The 27,604-nt window shown below is 50.8% G+C and overlaps 1 protein-coding gene across 2 annotated transcripts in view; it reads right to left on the bottom strand.

The window, feature by feature from the left end:
• The window catches only part of LOC140403297 (podocan-like protein 1), a 34,642-nt gene extending 7,776 nt beyond the window's left edge, over window positions 1-26,866 (bottom strand). The window contains exons 1-7 of one of the 2 annotated variants that reach the window (XM_072491117.1): window positions 26,648-26,866; window positions 18,316-18,543; window positions 17,651-17,744; window positions 15,389-15,453; window positions 11,464-11,573; window positions 8,934-9,090; window positions 7,640-7,749 (exon numbers count right to left, since the gene is read on the bottom strand). In XM_072491117.1, coding sequence (XP_072347218.1) covers window positions 7,640-7,749; window positions 8,934-9,090; window positions 11,464-11,573; window positions 15,389-15,453; window positions 17,651-17,744; window positions 18,316-18,543 — 764 coding nt within the window. In that variant the 5' untranslated portion in view covers window positions 26,648-26,866. Of the gene's footprint in view, window positions 1-7,639; window positions 7,750-8,933; window positions 9,091-11,463; window positions 11,574-15,388; window positions 15,454-17,650; window positions 17,745-18,315; window positions 18,544-21,175; window positions 21,236-26,647 lie in introns of those variants that run through there. The other variant, XM_072491118.1, reaches the window with a different exon arrangement.
• Between the last annotated feature and the right edge of the window lie 738 nt (window positions 26,867-27,604).

The raw sequence follows: 27,604 nt of genomic DNA, 5'->3' as shown, positions 1-27,604 counted from the left end.
CAACCAAAGGGATAGTTCAGGGGATGTTAGTACATTTCCCATGCTTGGATTTCCTAAAGGCTTTCGATGAGTGGAAATGTCACCACAGTCCCCCCTTTGAGAGCTGACTCGTGGTGATTTAACCTGAGGGTCACCACACCTCAGGCTAGGGGCAAGGTTGAGAAGACGGAGCCTCCATGAATAACCTCAGCTGGTACAGGAATTGTTGCCGTCGCCCTGCATCACGAACCAGCCTTCCAACCAACTGAGCTAATCCAGCCCCATTTTTAGGCTCATGACGAATGTTGGAATGTGTGCTCGGTCAGGGGATCAATGGAAGTTGACTACCAGGCTGCCCACAGAACAGAGAGCAGGGTTAAAGCTTGTTACAAAGGGTAGGAAGTGATGTTCCTCGAGGACTGGTGCTGACACCATTGTCGGTCGCCATTTCCATTCAGGATTTAGACTCGAGAATAAAAAGTACTAATTCACCATTTGCAGAGGGCACAAAAATGTGGAAGGACTGTGGCAAAATAGAGGAAGATGCGAATAAACATGTAGAATGGATATCCATTCCTATTCTAGTTCTCTTCCCACACCTAAAACAATACAGCACAGGGACAGGCCCCTCGGCCCTCCAAGCCTGTACCGGTCATGTTACCAACCTTGGCCAAAACCCTCAGCACTTGTGCTGTATCCCTCTATACCCATCCTATCCATGTGTTTGTCGAGATGCCTTTTGAACGCCATTAATATATCTGCATCTACAACCTCCCCTGGCAACCCGTTCCAGGAATTTACCACCTATTGTGTAAACAAACCTGCCTCTCAAATCTCCTCTAAACTTTACCCCACGGACCTTAAACCTATGCCCCCTGGTGACTGACCCCTCCGCCCTGGGAAAGAGTGCCTGCCCATCCACTCTATCCATGCCCCTCATAATCTTGTAGACCTCTATCAGGTCACCCCTCAACCTCTATCTTTCTAATGAAAACAGTCTGAGTCTATTCAGCCTCTCCACATAGCTAACACCCTCCAGACCAGGCAACATCCTGGTAAACCTCTGCATCCTCTCCAAGTGGGAGTGGGACACAAACCTGGAGCTTTGGCTCAGAGGCAGAGATACTAATGCACTGTGCAACGAGAAACGAGACGAGAATGGATGCGCAAATGGCAAATTTAATTCTAATATATGTGCTGTTTAGCACAGGGCTAAATCGCTGGCTTTGAAAGCAGACCCAGGCAGGCCAGCAGCACGGTTCGATTCCCGTACCAGCCTCCCCGAACAGGCGCCGGAATGTGGCGACTAGGGGCTTTTCACAGTAACTTCATTTGAAGCCTACTTGTAACAATAAGCCATTTTCATTTCATTTTTCATTTCATTTTTTCATTTTCATGTGCTTAAGTGTAAGGTGGTACATTTTGGTAGAGGGAATAAGGAGGATACATACCCTTTGGACAATAAGAGTTGAAGTGGGGTCGGGGAACAGAGGTATCTTGGGTTGAATCATTAAAAGTAGCAACACAGGTTAATGAGATCATTCCAAAGTGAACAAGGCCCTGGGGCTCATTTCTGGAGGAATAACATTGAAAAAGCAGAGAAATTAGGTTAGATAGCACCCGGAACACTTGGCACATTTCTGCTCTCCATATTGAACAGAGACACAGGAGAGATTGGGAAAAGGGTGAACTAGAACTGAGAGGTTATACTCCGCAAGAAAGATTGAATGGAGAGGAAATATAACGACTGAGGGGGTAACTGATCGGCGATCTTTAACATGTTTCACACCCGGATGAGTAAATTCTTCGGGCTGGAAGACAAGTGTGACAGATGCGCCGGTGACCGGCTAATCACGTGCGCATGTTCTGGTCGTGCCCTACACTCAGCGGGTACGGGCACGGATTCGCGGACATCATGTCCCGGGTTTTGAAAACGGGTGGTAATGAGTCCGGAGGTGGCAATCTTTGGGGCGTCAGAGGACCCGGGAGTCCAGGAGGAGAAGGAGGACGACGTCTTGGCCTTTGCTTCCCTGGTAGCCCGGCTGACGACTACTGTTGGCATGGAGGGACTCCAGACCCCGAAGACCAAAGTATGGCTATTGGACATGGCCAGCTTATCGGTCTAGAGAAAGTTAAGTTCGCCTTGAGAGGTTCACTCTCGGGGTTCGCCCGGAGGTGGTAGCCATTCATTGACTTCTTCACGGAGAATTAAGCGTCAGCAGGGGGGGCTGGGGTAGAGTAGAGTAGGGGGTGGTTTAGGCAGGGCCTTGCGAGGATGGAGTTGGGGTTTGTACTATGCGCTATTTGCTTTTCTTTTTGTACAGTACTATACAATGTCATTGTTTTGTAGGCCAAAAATATCTCAATAAAATTGTTTATCAAAAAAAAACATGTATCGCAGAATCACAGATTTGTTGCGCTGCAGAAGGAGGCCATTTGGCCCATCGAGTCTGCACCAGCTCTCCAAACGAGCATCATGACTTTGTGCCTTTCCCCTCCCACCGCCCCGCCCCGCAAATTGTTTCTAGTCAAATAACGCCCTCTCCAATGCCTCGATTGAACCGGCCTCCACCACACTTCCAGGCAGCACATTCCAGACACGCACCACATGTTGCGCAAAGTTTTTTTTATCACAGCATATTTACCTATTTTGCAAATCATTTTAAATCTGTCTCTCTCTCCCCCCCCCCCCTATTTTGCAAATCATTTTAAATCTGTCTCTCTCTCTCTTCCCCCCCCCGCCCCGTTCTCAGAAACAGAAAATACTGACAGCATCTGTGGAGAGAGAGAAGCGAGCTAATGATTCGAGTCTGAATAACAAACAGCTTTGACAGAGAGTCGTCCAGGATCGAAACGTTAGCTGCCTTCTCTCTCCACAGATGCTGTCAGGCTGGCTGAGATTGTCCAGTATTTTATGTCTTTGTTTCAGGTTCCGGCATCTGCAATAATTTGTTTTTACTCCCCCCGCACCCCTCTGCTTCGGACTAAAATTCTTGGGTGGAGGATGCCAGTCAGTGAGTTCTTTTAATGGGGGGGGCGGGGGGGGGGAGTTGCACAGCTACCACACGGGCTTGAGGGAGAAAGGCCTTGGTCCGGTGGTAAAAAGGGGGTCCAGGCTGACTGGAGACCAGATTCTGCTGAAGATCCATCTCCAGGACACTGCTGTGTGCAATCGTGAAGAAAAACCAATGGCCCCCTGATATGTGTTGTGTTCTGCTTCTTCATGTAGCATAAGCTGCTTCCTCTATGTATACTCTGACAAAGGAAGGTTCAGACTTGGAGATAGGTTTAACACATTTATTGAACAGTTAACAATTCTCCTACTTGAGTTTTGACTCTCCTGCTAATCTTGCTATAGTAACTCAGTCTAACTAACCAGTCTGCTCTAATCCATGCGGTGGGTGTGATACTTCTGATCTGCCCCTGTCCTTCTCTCTAAGTGTCGCCTGTGGAAAAGAGAAAGAGCATGTGTGCCCTGTCCTTTTATATGGGTAGCCCTCTTGTGGTAGTGTCACCTCTGGGTGTGTCTTGACAGCCCACTGGTCATGTCCTATCTTACTGACCTATTGGTTGAATGTCTGTGTGTCATGATGTCTCTGGTGCTCCCTCTAGTGTTTACCTAGTCCTAGTGTATCTACATTAACCCCTTGTGTATTTACAGTGATGCATATCACCACAATATGTTCCTTCCTCTGAGCAATCTTGGTAGAGGCAAGATCAAGGAGATAGAGACAATGTACTGTAGATAGCCCAGGCATTCATAGAACATAGAACATTACAGCGCAGTACAGGCCCTTCGGCCCTTGATGCTGCGCCGACCTGTGAAACCACTCTAAAGCTATTCCCTTATCGTCCATATGTCTATCCAATAACCATTTGAATGCCATTAGTGTTGGCGAGTCCACTACAGTTGCAGGCAGGGCATTCCACGCCCTTACGACTCTGAGTAAAGAACCCACCTCTGACATCTGTCCTATATCTCTCTCCCCTCAATTTAAAGTTATGTCCCCTCGTGCTAGACATCACCATCCGAGGAAAAAGGCTCTCACTGTCCACCCTATCCAATCCTCTGATCATCTTGTATGCCTCAATTAAGTCACCTCTTCACCTTCTTCTCACGAACGAAAACAGCCTCAAGTCCCTCAGCCTTCCCTCATAAGATCGTCCCTCCATACCAGGCAACATTCTGGTAAATCTCCTCTGCACCCTTTCCAATGCTTCCACATCCTTCCTATAATGCGGCGATCAGAATTGCACGCAATACTCCAAATGCGGCCGCACCAGAGTTTTGTACAGCTGCAACATGACCTCATGGCTCCGAAACTCAATCCCTCTACCAATAAAAGCTAACACACCGTACGCCTTCTTAACAACCCTCAACCTGGGTGGCAACTTTCAGGGATCTGTGTACATGGACACCGAGATCTCTTTGCTCATCCACACTACCAAGAATCTTACCATTAGCCCAGTACTCTGTCTTCCTGTTATTCCTTCCAAAATGAATCACCTCACACTTTTCTGCATTAAACTCCATTTGCCACCTCTCAGCCCAGCGCTGCAGCTTATCTATGTCCCTCTGTAACTTGTAACATCCTTCCGCACTGTCCACAACTCCACCGACTTTAGTGTCATCTGCAAATTTACTCACCCATCCTTCTACGCCATCCTCCAGGTCATTTATAAAAATGACAAACAGCAGTGGCCCCAAAACAGATCCTTGTGGTACACCACTAGTAACTGGACTCCAGTCTGAACATTTCCCATCAACCACCACCCTTTGTCTTCTTCCAGCTAGCCAATTTCTGATCCAAACTGCTAAATTACCCTGAATCCCATGCCTCCGTATTTTCTGCAGTAGCCTACTGTGGGGAACCTTATCAAACGCTTTACTGAAATCCATATACACCACATCAACTGCTTTACCCTCATCCACCTGTTTGGTCACCTTCTCAAAGAACTCAATAAGGTTTGTGAGGCACAACCTACCCTTCACAAAACCGTGTTGACTATCTCTAATCAAATTATTCCTTTCCAGATGATTATACATCCTATCTCTTATAAACCTTTCCAAGATTTTGCCCACAACAGAAGTAAGGCTCACTGGTCTATAGTTACCGGGGTTGTCTCTACTCCCCTTCTTGAACAAGGGGACAACATTTGCTATCCTCCAGTCTTCTGGCACTATTCCTGGAGACAAAGATGACTTAAAGATCAAAGCCAAAGGCTCAGCAATCTCCTCCCTAGCTTCCCAGAGAATCCTAGGATAAATCCCATCCGGCCCAGGGGACTTATCTATTTTCACACTTTCCAGAATTGCTAACACCTCCTCCTCATGAACCTCAAGCCCTTCTAGTCTAGTAGCCTGAATCTCAGTATTCTCCTCGACAACATTGTCTTTTTCCTGTGTGAATACTGACGAAAAATATTCATTTAGCACCTCTCCTATCTCCTCGGACTCCACGCACAACTTCCCACTACTGTCCTTGACTGGCCCTACTCTTACCCTAGTCATTCTTTTATTCCTGACATATCTATAGAAAGCTTTAGGGTTATCCTTGATCCTATCTGCCAAAGACTTCTCATGTCCCCTCCTGGCTCTTCTTAGCTCTCTCTTTAGGTCCTTCCTAGCTAACTTGTAACTCTCGAGTGCTCTAACTGAACCTTCATGTCTCATCTTTACATAAGCCTCCTCGTGTTTCGACTGCTTTCGTAAACCATGGTTCCCTTGCTCGACCACTTCCTCCCTGCTGACAGGTACATACTTATCAAGGACACGCAGTAGATGTTCCTTGAACAAGCTCCACATTTCCATTGTGCCCATCCCCTGGAGTTTTCCTCTCCAACCGATGCATCCTAAGTCTTGCCTCATCGCATCATAATTGCCTTTCCCCAGATATAACTCTTGCCCTGCGGTATATACCTATCCCTTTCCATCACTAAAGTAAACGTAATCGAATTGTGGTCACTATCACCAAAGTGCTCACCTACCTCCAAATCTAACACCTGTCCTGGTTCATTACCCAGTACCAAATCCAATATGGCCTCGCCTCTCGCTGGCCTATCTACATACTGTGTCAGGAAACCCTCCTGCACACATTGGACAAAAACGGACCCATCTAAAGTACTCGAACTATAGCGTTTCCAGTCAATATTTGGAAAGTTAAAGTCCCCCATAACAACTACCCTGTTGCTTTCGCTCCTATCCAGAATCATCTTTGCAATCCTTTCCTCTACATCTCTGGAACTTTTTGGAGGCCTATAGAAAACCCCTAACAGGGTGACCTCTCCTTTCCTGTTCCTAACCTCAGCCCATACTATCTCAGTAGACGAGTCCTCATTGAACGTTTTTTCTGCCACCGTAATACTGTCCTTGACTAACAATGCCACCCCTCCCCCTCTTTTACCACCTTCCCTGAGCTTACTGAAATATCTAAACCCTGGCACCTGCAGCAACCATTCCTGTCCCTGCTCTATCCATGTCTCCGAAATGGCCACAACATCGAAGTCCCAGGTACCAACCCATGCCGCAAGTTCATCCATCTTATTCCGGACGCTCCTGGCATTGAAGAAGACACACTTTAAACCACCTTCCTGTCTGCCGGTACACTCCTGCAACTTTGAAACCTTACTCATTGAAGTCTTAACGGCCTTTATTAAAAAGTCCAAGATTCTGTTGGGGGCGCACAGGACCCCCGTTCTGTCTGCAGTTTGCCTACACGCCAAGAGGGGGGTGCAGCGCAAGAGGCCAGGGTACCATAAAATCAACGTGGAATTGGTGATCTTTGGGCTTCCCACCCCCAAAGGTTTGGGAGTGGATTTGCCTCACCTGCAGATAGATCTACCAGAGAGTGCTTTGGATGAAAGGATAGGCTGCCAGTCACAACGAGAATTACAGCCCAATTCTGGGCTTCACATAGGTCAACATCACACAGCTTTTACAACAGGCCTAACATCCACCCTTCACCTCGGCAAGTGAGTCTGGTAACTGGTCTACGCTCACTGTACTTGCTTGGTTAAGCCTGGGTGTTGACTCAGAGCAAAGTTTACAGATCCCCCCCCCCCCCCAACAGAAGCTGCTAGAAGCTGAGGTGTCAGTATGAGTGAAGATATTTTGTGATTGCGGAGATGTTTAAAAACTCTTGTGAATAAAACCTGTTGCACACTTAGAAACGGGTGTCATCTCCTCAATGCTCTGAGGTAGGAAATGTGCAACAGAGACCACCTCCTAGTGAGGCAGCCCTCTTCCTGGCGAAGACCCAGAAATGGCAGCCAGGGAAGATGCCAGAAGGTGAACAAAAGGGTTGGAAATCAACTGCCAATGTTTCTCAAAAAAGAAGAAGAACGTGAGACGGAGAACTAATTGTTGCAGAAAAAGGATAACCGCTTGTGACTCGAGTGGAAAACACAAAACGCCATTCAGCGTATAGGTTGACACAATGGTTGGGGTGGAGTCAGTCTTGTTCTCCCACTCATGCCAACTCCTTTCCACCTCATCGCCACATTATCTTTTCCCTCTTTGGCGGAATCGGTCCCAATAAACATTTCTGGGAGTGGCCCCTGAACCTCTATCCATGGGATGGAGCTGGGTGTGCGTGCGTGCGTCCGTGTGTACGTGTGTGTGTGTACTTGGTGGCCCGGCTCATTATTTTACTTTGCTCACCTGAAGGTGTGCGAGTGAATATTGGACAGGTTGTTGCTTTGCAGGTACAGTTCGCGAAGTTGTTCCAGAGCACTGAAGACGCCTTTGGGAATCTTTGAGATTCTGTTGTTCTGTTAGAGAGAAACACACACACTCAAAATTATTCCAACAGTTCGGAGCCTTCCTCTTACCCAATGTATACACTTGATCACTAAGGGATCACCAGGTGGATGTCCTCAGTCTAGGTGCTGGCCGCCTGATTGAACTTTGACTCTGCACCGAGCTCACTCAGTGAATACTCACCGTGGAGAGCAGCCTGTGCCAGCCGGGACTGCGTTCACTCATGTAGCAGAATTCACTGTGATCCAAAGAGCTGGACTCCACCTCCAAATGGTCTTTCTTCTCTCTTTTTTTTTCTCCTTTCTCTTTATTTCTCTATTTTTCTCTTTCGTTTTCTGCTCTCTCCTTCACCCTCTGTTGCCCTTGGCACTACTTTGCTCTCCTCTTTCCCCCTCCTCTTTCCCCCTTTCCTCTTTCTCCTCTCCCCACTCCCCCTCCTCATTCCCCTCTCCTCCTTCCCCCTCTCCTCTCCGCTTTCTCCTCCTTCCCCCTCTCCATTTTCTCCTCCTTCCCCCTCTCCTCTTTCCCCCTCTCTTTATCCTCTCGTCTTTACCCCTCTCCTCTTTCCCCTCTCCTGCTTCTCTTCTCCTCTTCCCCCCCTCCTCTTTCTCCTCTCCTCATTCCCCCTCTCCTCTGTCCCCCTCTCCTCTTTCCCCCTCCTCTTTCACTCTCTCCTCTTTCCCCCTCTCCTCTTTCCCCCTCTCTCCCCTCTCCTGTTTCTCTTCTCCTCTTCCCCCTCCTCTTTGTCCTCTCCACATTCCCCCTCTCCTGTTTCTCTTCTCCTCTTCCCCCCCCTCCTCTTACTCTTCTCCTCTTCCCCTCCCCTTTCTCCTCTCCTCATTCCCCCTCTCCTCTTTCACTCTCTCCTCTTTCCCCCTCTCTTTCTGAAAACCCCATCATTGTTGTGGAAGTCTGCGTTGTGACAGAGGAACTCAATATGCTGAGAGAGATCAGATGGGTGGTTCCCCATGACTGAGGTGTTAAGGAAAGGACAGAGTGATTCGCTGTGGAGTTGGCTGCAGGTTTCGACAGAGCAGATTATTAACACAACAGGCCGGGGGAGTGGGGGGGGGGGGGGGGGGGTGGTTTCAGCTGCATTGTGCAAAGTAGGTTCAGGACATGTAATGAAATCACATCCACATGCATGCTAGACGGTACATGTGTGCAGTTAGTAAAATGACACTTTGGCACCTACCTGTAAATGTAGCTGAGTGAGCAGAGGCGGCAGATTCTCTGGAACACGGGTTAGATTATTGTTGGATAGAATTAAAATATTGACCATGTTCGAGCCACTAAACATGGCCTTGGGCAGGCCGGCATTTGTCAGGTTGTTGTTGTGAAGATATACCGATCTGTTGAGAAATGGTGCACGTCCGTCATTCCTATCAGTTATTGTGATGAAGAGCAGTAGAAATGGGTTCAAGAACTAGCTGGCTGTGTTGCCAGAGGGCACTCCCTCAGTATTACACTGAAGCACCATTAAACGGTGGCACATTGGTTAGCACTGCTGCCTCACAGCGCCAGGGACCCGGGTTCGATTCTAGCCTCGGGTAACGGCCTGTGCGGATCTGCACGTCCTCCCCGTGTCTGCGGGGGTTTTCCTCCGGGTGCTCGGGTTTCCTCCCACAGTCCAAAGATGTGCAGGTTAGGTGGGGTTACGGGGTCGAGGAGGGGGAGTGGGCCTAGATAGGGTGCCATTTCGGAGGGTCGGTGCATACTCGATGGGCCAAATGGCCTCCTGCTGCACTGTAGGAATTCTGTGGAACATTACAAACTCAAGTCCAGATGTCTCTGTAAACTCCTCCATCCTCATTCGAAATCCTCCACTCCAACATCGGCAAGAGAACGATCAGGCAACATACCTCGCCACTGGGAGGTTGTTCCAAGGTTGCTGAAGCAGTTAACTTGGTAACTCCTACAACCAATGGGGCGGTACAGTGGTTAGCACTGCTACCTCACTGCACCGGGGACCCGGGTCTGGATTGGCCTTGATTCACGTGCGGGGTTACTGGGATAGGGCGGAGGAGTGGGCCTAGGTAGGGTGTTCTTTCGGAGGGTCAGTGCTGACTCGATGGGCCGAATGGCCTCCCACTGTAGGGATTCTATCGATTCTATGAACTCCGCATCGTTCTTGCTCCCTGCAGAACTCCTACATCATGCACACGGTGGATGTACCGTCCCCACCTCCAGTCCAGGTTTAGGACAGACGGAAACTGGAGGTGGACCACACTCACTTCACCACAGGAGCCAATACCAATGCTGATGGTGGAGGAGCTGAATGGTTATCTGGCAGAGAGATAGATCCAGACAGTGAATAATACCGGTGATAAAAGAGCTTCATTAAGAGGGCAGATTAAATCAGCTGAACTTGCATTCCCTTGAGTATAAAAGATTAAGGAGCAGTGTTATTGATCTGTTTAAGTTGACGAAAGGATTTGTTAGGCTCGATAGAAATAATTCCTCTGGTGATGAGGGGGGAAAGGGGCGAGTCCAGGACGAGGAAGAAAGCGTTTAAATTCGAGCCGGGCCTGTGTGCGGGAATGACGTCAGGAAACACCTTTTCCCCGAGAGGCTAGTGGAAAACTGCCTATCCCGCTAACCCCACCCCCCTGACCAAAAACAAGGTGTTGACCAATCAAAGATGTCAAAACTGAGATTGATTGGATTTTTTTCTTAGGCCAAGGTACGGGGTTACGGACCCAAGGGGGGTAGACGGAGTTGAGATCTTGATCAGCGATGATCAAATTGAGTGCTCAAGCGACTCAATGGCCTACTTCTGTTCCTACGCCCATGTCACCACCAACTTATCGCTTTACCTTAGCTGGCGGGCGTACAGGACGACCTCATTTATTCTTCCTCTAAAATCATGGGTTGGATTCTCCGTTCCTGCGGCTGTGCTGACGCCAGCGGAGGATCCGTGCTGTTCCGTATTGGAGAAATCGGCGCAATACCCGCACCGATTCCGCGACCAGTGAGGGGCTAGCGCCGGTGTCGCGTGAAAACACCCGCAGAACGTGTGGAAAACGGTTGGAGAATTGCTGGGTCCGTGCTGCACATGCGCAGGGCTGACCAGCTGCAGCCACGCGTACGCCTACGCCCCCCCCCCACACACGCACCGATCCTGCCCGAAACGATGGTGCCGGGTGTGCTGGACCGTGTACCCGTCCACCTCGACCCCACAGCTCCCCTCCAGGCCACCCCCACCGCTCCCCTCCAGCCCTGCCAGAAGCTGCCCGGCCAGCGGCACGGAGCTGGGCCGAGTGCGGCAGTGCTGGACACTGAACGCACGCCCTCTCTCTCTCCGCAGCCGCCACGACCGCTGAGACCACGCGTGGCCCGCGCCATCGGGAACTCGGCCCATCGGCGGCGGAGCGTTGCGGGTGGGTGCGCTAATGACAGTCTTAACGGGGTTGCGACTGTGCGCGGTGCGCGTCCCGTGAAGCCGACTTGGAGGGGGCGGAGCATCACGACCCGGCGTTAAACTGGCGCCTGCCGCGAATTCGGCGTCGGGAGCCATTCTGTGCCGGATCGCCGTTCCTGATTTTGGCGGGCGGTGGACAAGGCGACCAGCCGCGCCCACATCGCCGGGTCACTTTGATACCGGGTGTGTAAGTCACCCCCTGTTTCTGGAGCGATTTCTTTCTCGAGGCCCCGCTGCGACACAGCTTCCCTTTACTCGCTGTGCCCAGAGGGCAGCCACAAGCGTGGGTCCGACAGGACCTTACCTGAGTTTTGGTTTGTGCCCGAAGGTGAGCGGGAAGATTTCCTCGAGATGGTTCCCAGCAAAGTCGGCAATTCGCAGGGTGTCAGGTAACCACCTGGGTGTTACAGTCAGCTGAATATAACAGCAGGATTATCACAATGCAATCACAGCTCTTGGTAGCACATAATTACATAACTCTTTGTAAGAGGAAGACTTTACTGTCTTGTCTCCTCTTGTCCTTGTTTGCACAGGATTCACTGTACTCCCCCTGTCTCAGTGTAATAGCCTCCATTCCCAGTGTTATCCCTCTCCAGCTTTGTTGCAAGACACTGGGGCTGGGTAACACCACCCTCCAACCTAAGCATTCATTCATAATATTTTCATTAAATTCATTCACTGGGTGTATGCATGTGCATGTATATGTGCATACATGCTTGTGTATATGTGCTGTGTATATGTGCATGTGTGCTTGTGCATGTATGTGGCATGTCTCTGTGCATGTGTGTGGATATGTGTCCGTGTGTGTGCATTAGCGTGTATGTGTGTGTGTTTGTGTGTACATGTATGTGTGTGTTCTTGTGTGAACATGTATGTGTCTATGGGTGTGCTTGTGTGAACATGTATGTGTATCTGTGTGTGTGTGAGCTTGTGTGTAGGTTTATGAATGTGAATGTGTGTGTGTGTTTATGCTTGTGTGTACGGTATGTGTGTGTGCATGTGGGTGTGTGCATGTGTGTGTGGTGTATGTGGTGTGTGTGCATGTATGTGTACGTGCTTGGGTGTGTGGGGGGTAGGTGTGTGTATGTATGTGTTTATGTGTGTGTGTGTGTATGTATGCATGTGTGTGTATATGTGTGTGGTGTATGTATGGGTGCGTATATGTGGGTGCGTGTATGTGTATGTGGGGTATGTGTGTGTGTGGGGGGGTGATGTGTGTATGTATGTGTGTGTATGTATGTGTTTGCGTATGTATATGTGTGTGTGTATTTGTGTGTGATGTGTGTATGTATGTGTGTGTATGTATGTGTGTGTGTATGTACGTGTGTGTGTATATATATGTGTGTGTGTATGTATGTGTGTATGAATGTGTGTATATGTGTGTATGTCGGGGGGGGTGATGTGTGTATGTATGTATGTGTGTATGTATATAGGTATGTATGTGGGTGTGCGTATGTGTGGTGTGTGTATGTATGTGTGTGGGTGTGGTCTGTGTATGTATGTGTGTGTGAATGTCTGTGTGTGGTAAGTATGTGTGCGTATATGTGTGTGTGGGGGGGTGATGTGTATATGTATGTGTGTGTGTATGTATATGTGTGTGTGTATTTGTGTGTGTGTGATGTGCGTATGTATATGTGTGTATGTATGTATGTACGTGTGTGTGTATATATGTGTGTGTATGTATGTGTGTATATGTGTATGTCGGGGGGGTGATGTATGTATGTGTGTGTATGTATATAGGTGTGTATGTGGGTGTGCGTATGTGTGGTGTGTGTATATGGGTGTGGGTGTGGTCTGTGTATGTATGGGTGTGGGTGTGGTCTGTATGTATGTGTGTGTGTATGTGTCTGTGTGTGGTAAGTATGTGTGTGTGTATATATGTGGGTGGGTGTGTATATGTGGGTGTGTGTATATGTGGGTGTGTATGTGTGTGTATATATGTGGGTGTGTGTATATGTGGGTGTGGTGTATGTGTGTGTGTGGTGTGTATGTGTGTGTGGTGTATATGGGTGTGTGTGTGGTGTGTGTGTATACATGTGTATGTGGCTGTGGGGGGGTGTATGTGGGTGTGTGTGGTGTGTGTATGTGGGTGGGTGTGTGTGTGTGGGTGTGTGTGGTGTGTGTGTGTCTATTGGTGTGTGTGTGGGTGTGTGTGGTGTGTGTGTGTCTATTGGTGTGTGTGTGGTGTGTTTCTGGTGCGTGGGTGTGGTGTGTGGCATGTGTGTGTGGTGTGGGTGTGGTGTGTGTGGTCTGTGTATGTGTGTGTATGTGTGGTCTGTGTATGTGTGTGTGGTGTGTGCCAAGCGATACGTGAGGGCAGCTCTGACTCACCCACAATGCTGTGGGTCTGGAGCCACAGGCAGGCCAGACAGGGGAAGGACGGCAGATTCCCTTCCCCAGTAGACATCAGTGATGCAGAGGGGTTTTTACTGACAATCAGGTAACCACCTGGGTTTTACAGTCAATTGTTTGCTGGTCTCCATGACTGAGGCCAGCTTGATATTCCAGCTTTCTTTTATCAATTGATTTTATTTAATAAATTCCCCAGCTCCTGTGACGGTTTTTGAACTGATACCTCCAGCTCATTGGTCCAGGCCCGGGGATTACTAACCATCATGCTACCTTTCCCCTCAGGTGTGAGGAGTGGTGAGTGAGCTACGACCTTCAACTTGGACATGCTGTTAATGCATTCATCGCCAGGTGGTGAAATAGGAAACCAGACCCCAATCTTGTGCTTGTTATTGGGTTTATTTACAGTTTGCAACTGTACATCTGTCTGACCCCTCCTTTGCCCCCAGCCCCAGCCTGTGTCCCAGCAGTCTCTATTCATTCTCTCCTGAGTAATCCAAGATAAATAAACAAATTGACTAATAATTAACTATTTGACAGCCCCTTAAAGAGATGCTTGTGGTAGCACAATGCTTAACAAAAGAACTTTAAAGGAAACGTAACAAATTAAATCACAATGATATTCCCGAGGCCCATGATGCGCTCCAGCTCCGCAGGGCCCACTGGTCATAGTAGGCCTCAAATGTGCCAGCAGGCACTGCGTGCTCCCTCCCCAGGGACACCCAGCCATGAACCTAGCCACGGAAGACGGCCAGACAGTCGGGCTGATTAATGGCCCCTCCCCCCTTCAACCGGTTGCTGCATGGACCTGTTAATGGTAACCTTGGGAGAGGCCCAGGAGGAGGTCCGCCACAATGCCTGTCACTCTGCACACCGGGTGGCCAAAGATCAGGAGCGTGTCGCTGAAGTGCCGCCATAAATCGATTGCAGCCCCTTTAGATAATAAAAGAGAGGCAGCACCCATTCACACGCTATAGACACGTGGAGCGTGTACTCCTTGAGGCGACAGGAAAGATAGGAGGTTCTTGAAACATCCTGGCCTTTTATTGCTTGGGGCTGCTGTGTGCAACACATCCAGGCCCCGATGGTGAAGGGGCGGACTCCCGTGTATGGAGACAGCCTCCCGCCAGGGGGCGCCGCAAACTCCGGACAGCAGGACGGGAACAGCATCGGCCTGTCCGGCCTGGTGGATGAGGATGAGGAAGTGAAGGGCGAGCAGCAGCAGCCCATACAGGAAGCCCCCTCCCAGGCGGGAAGGAATGGCACGGAGGGAACCTCCGTGAGGGGGCCCAAATTGTCAGGCTGAGTTTCCGAGGGAGGTGCGAGGGCCAATGTGGAATTCTCTCCCAAGGAGGAGGGGGGGGGGGGGGCGGAGAACAGGGACAGGTGCCAATTCAGTCGGGGGTGCCCCGCAGATTGGGCGTTCGAATCCCACTTCAGACACTGAGGCTTCCGTGTTGTATCGAGGGAGTCTGGGTTAGACAGTGAATAAAGACGCTCTCATAGCACTATTTCAAATACGGTCGATATTTATCCCTCAATCAGCATTGCTAGACCAAAAACGATCTGATTGTTGTCACCCTGTTGATTGTAGGGTCTTGCCATGCACCGATATGCTGTATTACCACAGTGGCTGCACTTCTTTAATTGTTAAACGCTTTGGAACTTACGGGCGCTACATAAATGCAGGTCGTTTTTCTATTGAAGGTGCGAGGGCTCAATCACAGCTTCCCTCAATCATGTACATTTTACTCCAATGGTGGGGTGGATGTAGAGGACGGAAGAGAGCTAATGTTGAGGCCTCATGGCCCTGTCCTCCCCTTAGCGCCTTGTCCAGTTTACCTTAACCGAACCGGTAGGTCCTACGTCAGGACTCTCACCTTGTTATTTGCCAAGTACAGATACTCCAGTTTATGCAGAAGCCTGAAGGCCTTATCCGGTATCCCTGGAAAAACAATAAGAAATGGGAACATCATGAGCCATGAAGCCCTTTGAGGCTGATCCGCCCACCATTCAGTTCCTCAAATATCACCGCTCCTTTCCCACCCTCTCACCTTATCCCGTGATCCCCTCATGCCCAAAAATGTATCGATCTGAGTCTTCAATGTATTCGACAATGGAACATCAACCGGCCAAACCCAAGCAATTGAGAATTACTTTTATAAAGAAATTCCAATTCAGGGGCAATTTAGCGTGGCCAATCCACCTACATATCTTTGGGTTGTGGGGGTAAGACCCACATAGACGCGGGGAGAATGTGCAAACTCCACACGGACAGGGTCCCGAGGCCGGGATCAAACCCGGGTCCTTGGCGCAGTGAGGCAGCAGTGCTAATTACTGCGCCAGGGTGCCGCCCTGCAATAGAAAATTACAAAGGTACACAGCCCTCTGAGGTTGTTTTTACTCTTTTCACTAGGCGAGGCATCGCAGGCTAGACCAGTGTTTATTACCCATCGCTAATTGCCCTTGAGAAGGTAGTGGTGAGTCGCTTTCATGAACCACCCTGTTCCATGTAGTGTAGGTGTGCCCATGATGGGCGTTCCAGGATTTTGACCCAGTGACAGTGAAGGAACAGCTGATATATTTCCAAGTCGGGGGGGTGAGTGACTTGGAGGGGAACCTCCAGGTGGTGGGGTTCCCAGGTATCTGCTGCCCTTGGCCTTCTAGCTGTTAATAGTCATGGGTTTGTCTATGAGCTGTCTCTGAGCATTAGTGAGTTGCTGCAGTGCATCTTGTAGATGGTGCACACGGCTGCGCACTGTGCATCGGTGGTGGAGGGAGTGAATGTTGAAGGCGCCAATCAAGCGGGCTGCCTTTTCCTGGATGGATTCGAGCCTATTGCGTGCTGTTGGAGCTGCGCCCATCCAGGAAAGTGTAAAGCATCCCATCACATCACACCCTGACCATTTGCACCTTGTCGATGATGGACAGGCTCTGGGGTGTCAGGAGGTGGATGAAGATATTTCTCCTCACCTCAGTCCAAAATGACTGTCCCCTTATCATGGGACATAGAACATAGAACATTACAGCACAGTACAGGCCCTTCGGCCCTCGATGTTGCGCCGACCTGTGAAACCACTCTAAAGCCCATCTACACTATTCCCTTATCGTCCATATGTCTATCCAATGACCATTTGAATGCCCTTAATGTTGGCGAGTCCACTACTGTTGCAGGCAGGGCATTCCACGCCCTTACTACTCTCTAACATCTGTCCTATATCTATCTCCCCTCAATTTAAAGCTATGTCCCCCTCGTGCTGGACATCAACATCCGATGAAAACGGCTCTCACTGTCCACCCTATCTAATCCTCTGATCATCTTGTATGCCTCAATTAAGTCACCTCTTAACCTTCTTCTCTCTAACGAAAACAGCCTCAAGTCCCTCAGCCTTTCAGATCTTCCCTCCATACCAGGCAACATTCTGGTAAATCTCCTCTGCACCCTTTCCAATGCTTCCACATCCTTCCTAGAATGCGGCGACCAGAATTGCACGCAATACTCCAAATGCGGCCGCACCCACTGGAACCCTTTTTGTTCTACACTCTCCAGCCAAAGTCCTCTCAGCATCGACAATGCCAAACCATCTGACATCTCAATGCAATCCCCCCCCCCCCCATTCTTCTAAATTCAAGAGAGAATGGGCAAAGATATCTGTCCATCCCTGCTGGATTTTCCAGTCCCGTCGATGTCGAAGCCCCGCAATGGGTTTTCCAGCGGGGGGAGGTGCATAAAACATTGACAGCGGCAGGACCAGAGGACCTCACTGCCAACCAATGGTGGACCACCTCCGCCACTGCGAACGCGTGGCAAGAAGGCGCGGTTAATCGGGCGCTATATGTTTATTCCATTTCTTCTCTCATGAGACAACCGCCTCACCTCATTCGTCAGTCTAATGAGCCCTTGTGTCGCCACCTCTAAGCCAAATATCTCTTTCCTTTGGCAAGGAGGCCAAGTCAGTAAACAATACTCCAGATGTGCTATCGCCAAGGCTTTCCGTATTTGCAACAATAATTGTAATTAAACACAGAATCTCACCTCATCACTAGGTCTACATTCTGAACAACAGGGATAGAATCCCGCTGACAACTATCGGGCAGGCAGTAAGTGTCACAGGGCATGGCCCGCTGTCCCTTCGGCCTACCTCTGGATAGGAGCCTGTTGTTGTGCAGGCTAAGTGTCCTCAATTTGGTGAGCCTGGACAAACCCTCGCTCGGAATATCTTCCAGCTGGTTGTTCTGCAAGAAAAAAACGATTGGAAATATTGTGGAACAGCTCTGCTTTCTGTACTTTTTTTATTCCCCTTTCCCAGTTTTTCCCTCCGTTTTCCGGGATTTCGGTGAAGCGGGGCTCAGGCCTGCTACAATTTGCAGAAGGAGGCCACTTGGCCCATCGAGTCCGCACCGGCCCTTGGAGAGAGCACCCGACCCCAGCCCACACCTCCACCCTTTCCCAGTAACCCCACCCAACCTTTTTTTTGGGACACTAAGGGGCAATTTAGCGCGGTCAATCCACCTAACCTGCGCATCTTTGGACTGTGGGAGGAAACCGGAGCACCCGGAGGAAACCCACGCACACACGGGGAGAACGTGCACAGACAGTGACCCAGCGGGGAATCGAACCTGGGACCCTGGCAATGTGAAGCCACAGTGCTATCCATTTGTGCTACTGTGCTGTCCTGGGAGTGTTAGTCGGAGAAGCGCTACAGCTAGGGCTCTGGAGCTGAATCCGACCCAGGGTTCCTGCTCCTGACCTGGTTAGAGACTCTGTGATGGGGTTTGCTGCTTGAAGCTGAGGTGGGTTCAGTACCTCTAGGGCCAGGTGCTGGGTGTTTCCCGACACGTTACTCGGGAACGAGCTGAGGTCCACACCGCTGCAGTCCACTGTCGCCTCCGAGCTACAGACGCATTGGAACGGACAGCCGGTCAGCCTGGCTCCTGGGGGTATGGAGAGTTCATCCTCATTGTCGCTAAAGGCGGGGGGGACGGAGATAGTGCTCATCAGGCAGACGAGTAGCAGAGGGCCCCATTGTACCATCTAGAGGAGGGAGAAGACAGATGCACTCGTGACTGCTGGAGCCTATTGCAGTAGGGTGAGATACCTTAGTGCCTCATTGCCCATTGTGTGGTAGAATCATGGAATACCTACAGTCCAGAAGGAGACCATTCGGCCCATTGACTCTGCACCCGCCCGATGAAAGAGCATCCTACCTAGGCCCACCCCCCATAACCCCACCTAACCATTAGACACTAAGGGACAATTTTCCATGGCCAATCCACCTATCCTGTACACCCCTGGACACTAAGGGACAATTTAGAACGGCCAATCCACCTAACCTGTACATCCCTGGACACTAAGGGACCATTTAGAATGGCCAATCCATCTACTCTGTACATCCCTGGACACTAAGGGACCATTTAGAAAGTCCAATCCACCTAGCCTGTACATCCCTGGACACTAAGGGACCATTTAGAATGGCCAATCCACCTAATCTGTACATCCCTAGTCACTAAGGGACAATTTACCGTGGCCAATTCACCTAACCTGTGTAATGATATGTAGACAGACTTGTAACTAAAGGGTTAATCACACCTAGCTGTGGCATGACCACTAGAGGGCATTACAAGACCCACTATATAATAAGAGCTCCTATAATAAGAGCTCCCAGAGGCTCTCCCTCTCTTTCCAGCAGGCATTACCAGGAAATAGAAGGGCAGCAGAGAGACCTCAGCCCTGACACCACGTGTAGCCTAGATACAGTTTGTACAGTTAGTTATCCTTATTTTATTGCTGGAGTTAGTTCAGTGGAGTGTCAAACTCATTTATTTGTTTAATTGTTACTTAATACATTCTTTCAGTTTACATCGAAGACTCGAGTGTTCTTCAACATCATCGAGTTAGTAACGACATATATTACTCAAACCAGTGATATAACAACCTGAACATCCCTGGACACTAAGGGGAAATTTAGCGTGGCCAATCCACCTAACCTGCACATCCTTGGACTGTGGGAGGAAACCGGAGCACCCGGAGGAAACCCACGCACACACGGGGAGAACAGTCACCCGAGGTTGGAATCGAACCCGGGTCCCTGGCGCTGTGAGGGAAAAGTGCTAACCAGTGTGCTGCCATGCCAACATGAAGAGAACCAATCGGTTCCTCCTATATTTCAAACAAAACTTTCCAAATGCTCGTCCTGCCCCCCCGCTCTCCTACAACAAAAACTTTAATTCAATTTGTGCTGTTAGTGTAACAATGCACTTCACAGGAAACTTGTCAATGAAGTTTGACCTGAATCGGGTTTCTAGGAGTGTTTGAAAGGATTAGAGAGCGTTGGGAGAGGTTTAGGGAGGGAAATCCAGAATTTAGAGTCCCGAGCGGCTGAAGGTAGGCTGTTAATGGTGGAGGGTGTGAAAACCCTCACGAGGGATCACTCATTGATCTCCCTGTGGGGCTGGTGGAAGTCGGGTTCCCATGGCAACGGCTGGAGCCTTTTAAATACCGTCCCAGACCCGGACTAGGAGTTCCTGTTAGCCCCGGGCTGGGGCACCCGTGTTGAACGCCGAATGTCTGGCTTCACTTTAGCGTTTAAGTAAATTTGGTTCAACCTTAATCTTCGTGTCTCCTGGGTTACTGCAGAGGGCTTCAAACGATGCAAGTGGCCAGAACTGGAGGAGTGCGGCCAGCTCGGAGGGGTGTGCCTTTGTTGGTAATAATCACATTTTATAAACTTGGGGAGGTCAGAGGTCTTTGGACGCGATTTGGCGGCCTGGTTACGCCCAACTTGGTGTCAGGACCAGGCCGCTGAATCTCGCGAGGGGCCTCTCCCAATCTCTCCTCGTGAGCTTCAACGGAGTCTCGCGATCAGGATCTCGCCGTCATTGCCCGTTATACAGATCTGCATATTCGAAAGAGCCCTTAGGCTCATTCGCATGATTCCCCTGGCGCCTGGGACCTAACGGCCGCGCCTGGGAGACTGCCCCAGAGCGCCGTTTAGCTCTGGGTTCCACAAACGTGTTCCAGTCGTAATTGCACCTTTGCGCGGGGGGGGGGGGTCTCCTCGGCCATTGTAGACCCCCAGGTGATCGAGGACAGGGCTGGGTGGCCCCCTAGCACTCCCTCTGGCACCTTGGCACTACCAGCCTTGGCAGTGCCACCTGAGCACCCTGGCAGAACATCCTCTCAGCATCGACCCTGTCCAGCCCTCTGAGAATCCGATATGTCTCAACAAGGCCGCCTCTCATTCTTCGAAACTCCAATGAGCACAGGCCCGACCCACTCAACCTCTCCTCATAAGAAAGTCCCTCCATAGCCGGGATCGACCGAGTGAACCTTCTCTGGACTGCCTCCAATGCCAGTATATATTTCCTTAGCTAGGGGGACCAAAACTGTTCACAGTATTGCAGATGTGGCCTAACTACTGCCTTGTATAGTTTTAGCAAGAGTTCCCGATTTTTTATACTCGCTTCCCTTAGAAATAAAGGTCAACATTCCAAGTGGAATTGCTGGAACATTCCGCAGGTTCAAGCAGCCACATTAGCGAGAAGGAAACACGGGGTTAATTCATCAAGATCAAAGTCTCTGTTTAAGAACATTCTGGATGTTGTTCGGCAACAGACATTTGCCTTTCGAAGCTCTTAATTGTTTGCCATATTTGGGATGACAGTACCTCAGCAGCATCCCGACTCTGGGTAATGAATACGCATTCCTTTCTGTGTTGTGTAGAATAAAGAGGAGAGCAGGATTCGGAGAGATTCCAGGACAGGCAGTGTCTCCTGGTCAGAGAGAGCATTAGCAGCTCATCACTGATCTCAAGTTTGGTGTTCAGTATGGGTATTGCAGATCAGGAGGATATAATTGTCTTGGGGCGAGGATGGGGGAGTGAATTATGTCTCCTCAAAGGGTTTAATGACGAGGACAGGCTGCGTCGAATAGCCTTTAAATCTCTCGAGTACTCAAGATGAAGGCGAGATCTAATTGAAGCGTTTAAGATGATCAAGGGTGGGCAGCAGGGTGGCACAGTGGGTTAGCCCCGCTGCCTCACGGCGCCGAGGTCCCAGGTTCAAATCCGGCTCTGGGTCACTGTCCGTGGGGAGTTTGCACATTCTCCCCGTGTTTGTGTGGGTTTCGCCCCCACAACCCAAAGAGATGTGCAAGCTAGGTGGATTGGCCACGCTAAATTGCCCTTTAATTGGAAAAAATGAGTTGGGTACTCTAAATTTATTTTTTAAAATAAAAATAAAAAGATGATCAAAGGTAAAAGAGACTGTAGCATACCTCAGTACTGACCCTCTGACAGTGCCGCACTCCCTCAGTACTGACCCTCTGACAGTGCAGCACTCCCTCAGTACTGACCCTCTGACAGTGCAGCACTCCCTCAGTACTGACCCTCTGACAGTGCAGCACTCCCTCAGTACTGACCCTCTGACAGTGCAGCACTCCCTCAGTACTGACCCTCTGACAGTGCAGCACTCCCTCAGTACTGACCCTCTGACAGTGCCGCACTCCCTCAGTACTGACCCTCTGACAGTGCAGCACTCCCTCAGTACTGACCCTCTGACAGTGCAGCACTCCCTCAGTACTGACCTTCTGACAGTGCGGCACTCCCTCAGTACTGACCCTCTGACAGTGCAGCATACCTCAGTACTGACCCTCTGACTGTGCAGCACTCCCTCAGTACTGACCCTCTGACAGTGCGGCACTCCCTCAGTACTGACCCTCTGACAGTGCAGCATACCTCAGTACTGACCCTCTGACTGTGCAGCACTCCCTCAGTACTGACCCTCTGACAGTGCAGCACTCCCTCAGTACTGACCCTCTGACAGTGCAGCGCTCCCTCAGTACTGACCCTCTGACAGTGCAGCACTCCCTCAGTACTGACCCTCTGACAGTGCAGCACTCCCTCAGTACTGACCCTCTGACAGTGCAGCGCTCCCTCAGTACTGACCCTCTGACAGTGCAGCGCTCCCTCAGTACTGACCCTCTGACAGTGCAGCGCTCCCTCAGTACTGACCCTCTGACAGTGCAGCGCTCCCTCAGTACTGACCCCCTGACAGTGCAGCGCTCCCTCAGTACTGACCCTCTGACAGTGCAGCACTCCCTCAGTACTGACCCTCTGACAGTGCAGCACTCCCTCAGTACTGACCCTCTGACAGTGCAGCGCTCCCTCAGTACTGACCCTCTGACAGTGCAGCACTCCCTCAGTACTGACCCTCTGACAGTGCAGCGCTCCCTCAGTACTGACCCTCTGACAGTGCCGCACTCCCTCAGTACTGACCCTCTGACAGTGCAGCACGCCCTCAGTACTGACCTTCTGACAGTGCCGCACTCCCTCAGTACTGACCCTCTGACAGTGCAGCGCTCCCTCAGTACTGACCCACTGTCAGTGCGGCACTCCCTCAGTACCGACCCACTGACAGTGCAGCACTCCCTCAGCACTGACCCTCTGACAGTGCAGCGCTCCCTCAGCACTGACCCTCTGACAGTGCAGCATACCTCAGTACTGACCCTCTGACAGTGCAGCGCTCCCTCAGCACTGACCCTCTGACAGTGCGGCACTCCCTCAGTACTGACCATCTGACAGTGCAGCATACCTCAGTACTGACCCTCTGACAGTGCAGCATACCTCAGTACTGACCCTCTGACAGTGCAGCACTCCCTCAGTACTGACCCTCTGACAGTGCAGCGCTCCCTCAGTACTGACCCACTGTCAGTGCGGCACTCCCTCAGTACCGACCCACTGACAGTGCAGCATACCTCAGTACTGACCCTCTGACAGTGCAGCATACCTCAGTACTGACCCTCTGACAGTGCGGCACTCCCTCAGTACTGACCATCTGACAGTGCAGCATACCTCAGTACTGACCCTCTGACAGTGCAGCATACCTCAGTACTGACCTTCTGACAGTGCAGCACTCCCTCAGTACTGACCCTCTGACAGTGCAGCACTCCCTCAGTACTGACGCTCTGACAGTGCAGCACTCCCTCAGTACTGACCCTCTGACAGTGCAGCACTCCCTCAGCACTGACCCTCTGACAGTGCAGCACTCTCTCAGTACTGAGCCTCTGACAGTGCAGCACTTTCTCAGTACTGACCCTCCGACAGTGCAGCACTCCTTCAGTACTGGCCCTCTGACAGTGCAGCACTCCCTCAGCATTGACCCTCCAACAGTACAGCACTCTCTCAGTACTGTTGGAGGGTCAATGCTGAGGGAGTGCTGCACTGTCAGAGGGCCAGTACTGAAGGAGTGCTGCACTGTCGGAGGGTCAGTACTGAGAAAGTGCTGCACTGTCAGAGGCTCAGTACTGAGAGAGTGCTGCACTGTCAGAGGGTCAGTGCTGAGGGAGTGCTGCACTGTCAGAGTGTCAGTACTGAGGGAGTGCTGCACTGTCAGAGTGTCAGGACTGAGGGAATACTGCACTGTCAGAGGGTCAGTACTGAGGAAGCGCTGCACTGTCAGAGGGTCAGTACTGACACTCTGACAGTGCAGCACTCCCTCAGCACTGACCCTCTGACAGTGCAGCACTTTCTCAGTACTGACCCTCCGACAGTGCAGCACTCCTTCAGTACTGGCCCTCTGACAGTGCAGCACTCCCTCAGCATTGACCCTCCAACAGTACAGCACTCTCTCAGTACTGACCCTCCGACAGTGCAGCACTCCCTCAGTACTGACCCTCCGACAGTGCAGCACTCCCACCGTCCTGATCCTCTGACAGTGCAGCACACCCTCAGTACTGACCCTCTGACAGTGCAGCACTCCCTCAGCACTGACCCTCTGACAGTGCAGCACTCCCTCAGTACTGACCCTCTGGCAGAGAAGCACTCCCTCAGTACTGACCCTCTGACAGTGCAGCACTCCCACAGTACTGACCCTCTGACAGTGCAGCACTCCCTCAGTACTGACCCTCTGACAGTGCAGCGCTTCCTCAGTACTGACCCTCTGACAGTGCAGTATTCCCTCAGTCCTGACACTCTGCCAGTGCAGCACTCCCTCAGTACTGACACTCTGACAGTGCAGCACTCCCTCAGCACTGACCCTCTGACAGTGCAGCACTCTCTCAGTACTGAGCCTCTGACAGTGCAGCACTTTCTCAGTACTGACCCTCCGACAGTGCAGCACTCCTTCAGTACTGGCCCTCTGACAGTGCAGCACTCCCTCAGCATTGACCCTCCAACAGTACAGCACTCTCTCAGTACTGACCCTCCAACAGTGCAGCACTCCCTCAGTACTGACCCTCCGACAGTGCAGCACTCCCACCGTCCTGATCCTCTGACAGTGCGGCACTCCCTCAGTACTGACCCTCTGACAGTGCAGCACACCCTCAGTACTGACCCTCTGACAGTGCAGCACTCCCTCAGCACTGACCCTCTGACAGTGCAGCACTCCCTCAGTACTGACCCTCTGGCAGAGAAGCACTCCCTCAGTACTGACCCTCTAACTGTGCAGCACTCCCTCAGTACTGACCCTTTGACAGTACAGCATTCCCTCAGTACTGACCCTCTAACAGTGCCGCACTCCCTCTGTACTGACCCTCTGACTGTGCAGCACACCCTCAGCACTGACCCTCTGACAGTGCAGCACTCCCTCAGTACTGACCCTCTGACAATGCAGCGCTCCCTCAGTACTGACCCTCTGACAGTGCAGCACTCCCTCAGCACTGACCCTCTGGCAGTGCAGCGCTCCCTCAGTACTGTCCCTCTGACAGTGCAGCGCTCCCTCAGTACTGACCCTCTAACTGTGCAGCACTCCCTCAGTACTGACCCTTTGACAGTACAGCATTCCCTCAGTACTGACCCTCTAACAGTGCCGCACTCCCTCTGTACTGACCCTCTGACTGTGCAGCACACCCTCAGCACTGACCCTCTGACAGTGCAGCACTCCCTCAGTACTGACCCTCTGACTGCGCAGCACACCCTCAGTACTGACCCTCTGGCAGTGCAGCACTCCCTCAGTACTGACCCCCTGACAGTGCAGCACTCCCTCAGTACTGACCCTCTGACAGTGCGACACTCCCTCAGTACTGACCCTCTGACAGTGCAGCACTCCCTCAGTACTGACCCTCTGACAGTGCAGCACTCCCTCAGTACTGATCCTCTGGCAGTGCGGTGCTCCCTCAGTACTGACCCTCTGACAGTGCAGCACTCCCTCAGTACTGACCCTCTGACAGTGCAGCCCTCCCTCAGTACTGACCCTCTGACAGTGCGACATTCTCTCAGTACTGAGCCTCTGACAGTGCAGCACTCCCTCAGTACTGACCCTCTGACAGTGCAGCACTCCCTCAGTACTGACCCTCTGACAGTGCAACACTCCCTCAGTACTGACCCTCTGACAGTGCAGCATACCTCAGTACTGACCCTCTGACAGTGCGACACTCCCTCAGTACTGACCCTCTGACAGTGCGACACTACCTCAGTACTGACCCTCTGACAGTGCGACACTCCCTCAGTACTGACCCTCTGACAGTGCAGCACTCCCTCAGTACTAACCCTGTTACAGTGGCTACAGCAAAACAAACCCACTTGGCTTCAATGGGATGTCCTGAGGGGATGATGGAAGCAGTATAAATGCTCAGCTCTACCTCGGGAGCTGAGTGGGTCTCCCGCTGAATGCGAGCTGCATTGTTGTCTCACTCTTTCTTGAGCAAGATGCAATTGAGGGGAGGTAGGAAATGCCTCCGATATGGGTGAATGTGGGGGCGATGAAGTCTCTCGGAGAAGGTATTTGTATTGTTGCTACCCAGATGCTGGTTAGAGGGACAACAAACCAGTCAGGCCAGGTAGATTGAGAAAGGGACGGTGTGATAATACATGAACAAAAATACAGGTCTCGAGTATTGCCCAGTGATAACCTCAGGAGCTGAATGTGGGAATAATCTCCTCGTTGATCTCGAGAAGGTTTAATTCTTCCCAACTCCCTTAAACGCAGGAGCATTTCCCACCTCACAGACCCGGTACTCCAGCCCCTCTGTCTCTCTCTCTCTCTCTCTCGATCGCCACTGGCATCAACATTATTTCAGATTTTTAATAGTATTGTTTTGTTTTAACCAATTAAATGGTCCCCAGCTGGAGTTAGAATATCTTCCCTCTCACTAAACCGCAGCTTGCAAGTGCGTGGAAGGGGAAAATAATTTCATTTCTTACCCTGAAGATTTTTGCAGCGCGCACAGACAGAGGTCCTATTAAGAGCAGAGCCCTCTGGTATTGCTGCTCTCTGCGATTAAGCTTTCCAGTTCGATCTCCCTCCTCTCTCTCTCTCACTTTCTCTCTCTCTCTCTCTCTCTCTCGTGGTTAAAGGCTGCTTTGCAAAAACTAACAAATGGTCATCAAAGTGTTTCCCTAAATCCACAATCCCTGCTGCTCTCCACTTCCTACTCCTAAAATGGGTTTCTGAGATTGGAGAGATCGAGCGGTGTCCCTTTGCCAGAATATTCTGTCAGTCTCGCCGTGTGGGAATGTCACATTCACTCAGACACACACTCACACTCACACTCACACACACTCACACAAACACAAACTCACACAAATACACACACACACAAATACACACACACACCCACGCACTCACATTCACACATGCACTCACACACTCACACACATACACACACACTCACCCACACTCACACAAATACACTCATTCACACACACACACACTCACACTCATTCACACATTCACATGCACACTCACACACACATTCACATTCACTCACGCACACACTCACACACACACACCAACTCACGCAAATACACACACACTCACTCACGCACACACTCACACACAAGCACACTCACCCAAAGACATATACTCATTCGCACACAAACACACACTCGCACACACACTCATGCACACAATCACAGCACTCACACAAACACACTCAAACAAACCCACACACTCAGTCACACAAACACATACAAAGACACACACACACACTCACACACACACACACAAACACGCATGCTCACTCTCGCACACACACACACTCATTCACACACACACACACTCACACACATTCACTCAAACACACACACAAACTCACACAAGCATCTTCTTTTTAAAAAAATATATTTATTAAAGTTTTTTAACAACACAATTTTTTCCCC

The sequence above is a fragment of the Scyliorhinus torazame genome, chromosome 27, assembly GCF_047496885.1.
Source record: "Scyliorhinus torazame isolate Kashiwa2021f chromosome 27, sScyTor2.1, whole genome shotgun sequence".
NCBI classification, from domain to species: Eukaryota; Metazoa; Chordata; class Chondrichthyes; order Carcharhiniformes; family Scyliorhinidae; genus Scyliorhinus; species Scyliorhinus torazame.
The sequence above is the reverse complement of the archived record's forward strand: the minus strand, read 5'-3'. Positions and strand labels throughout refer to the sequence as shown.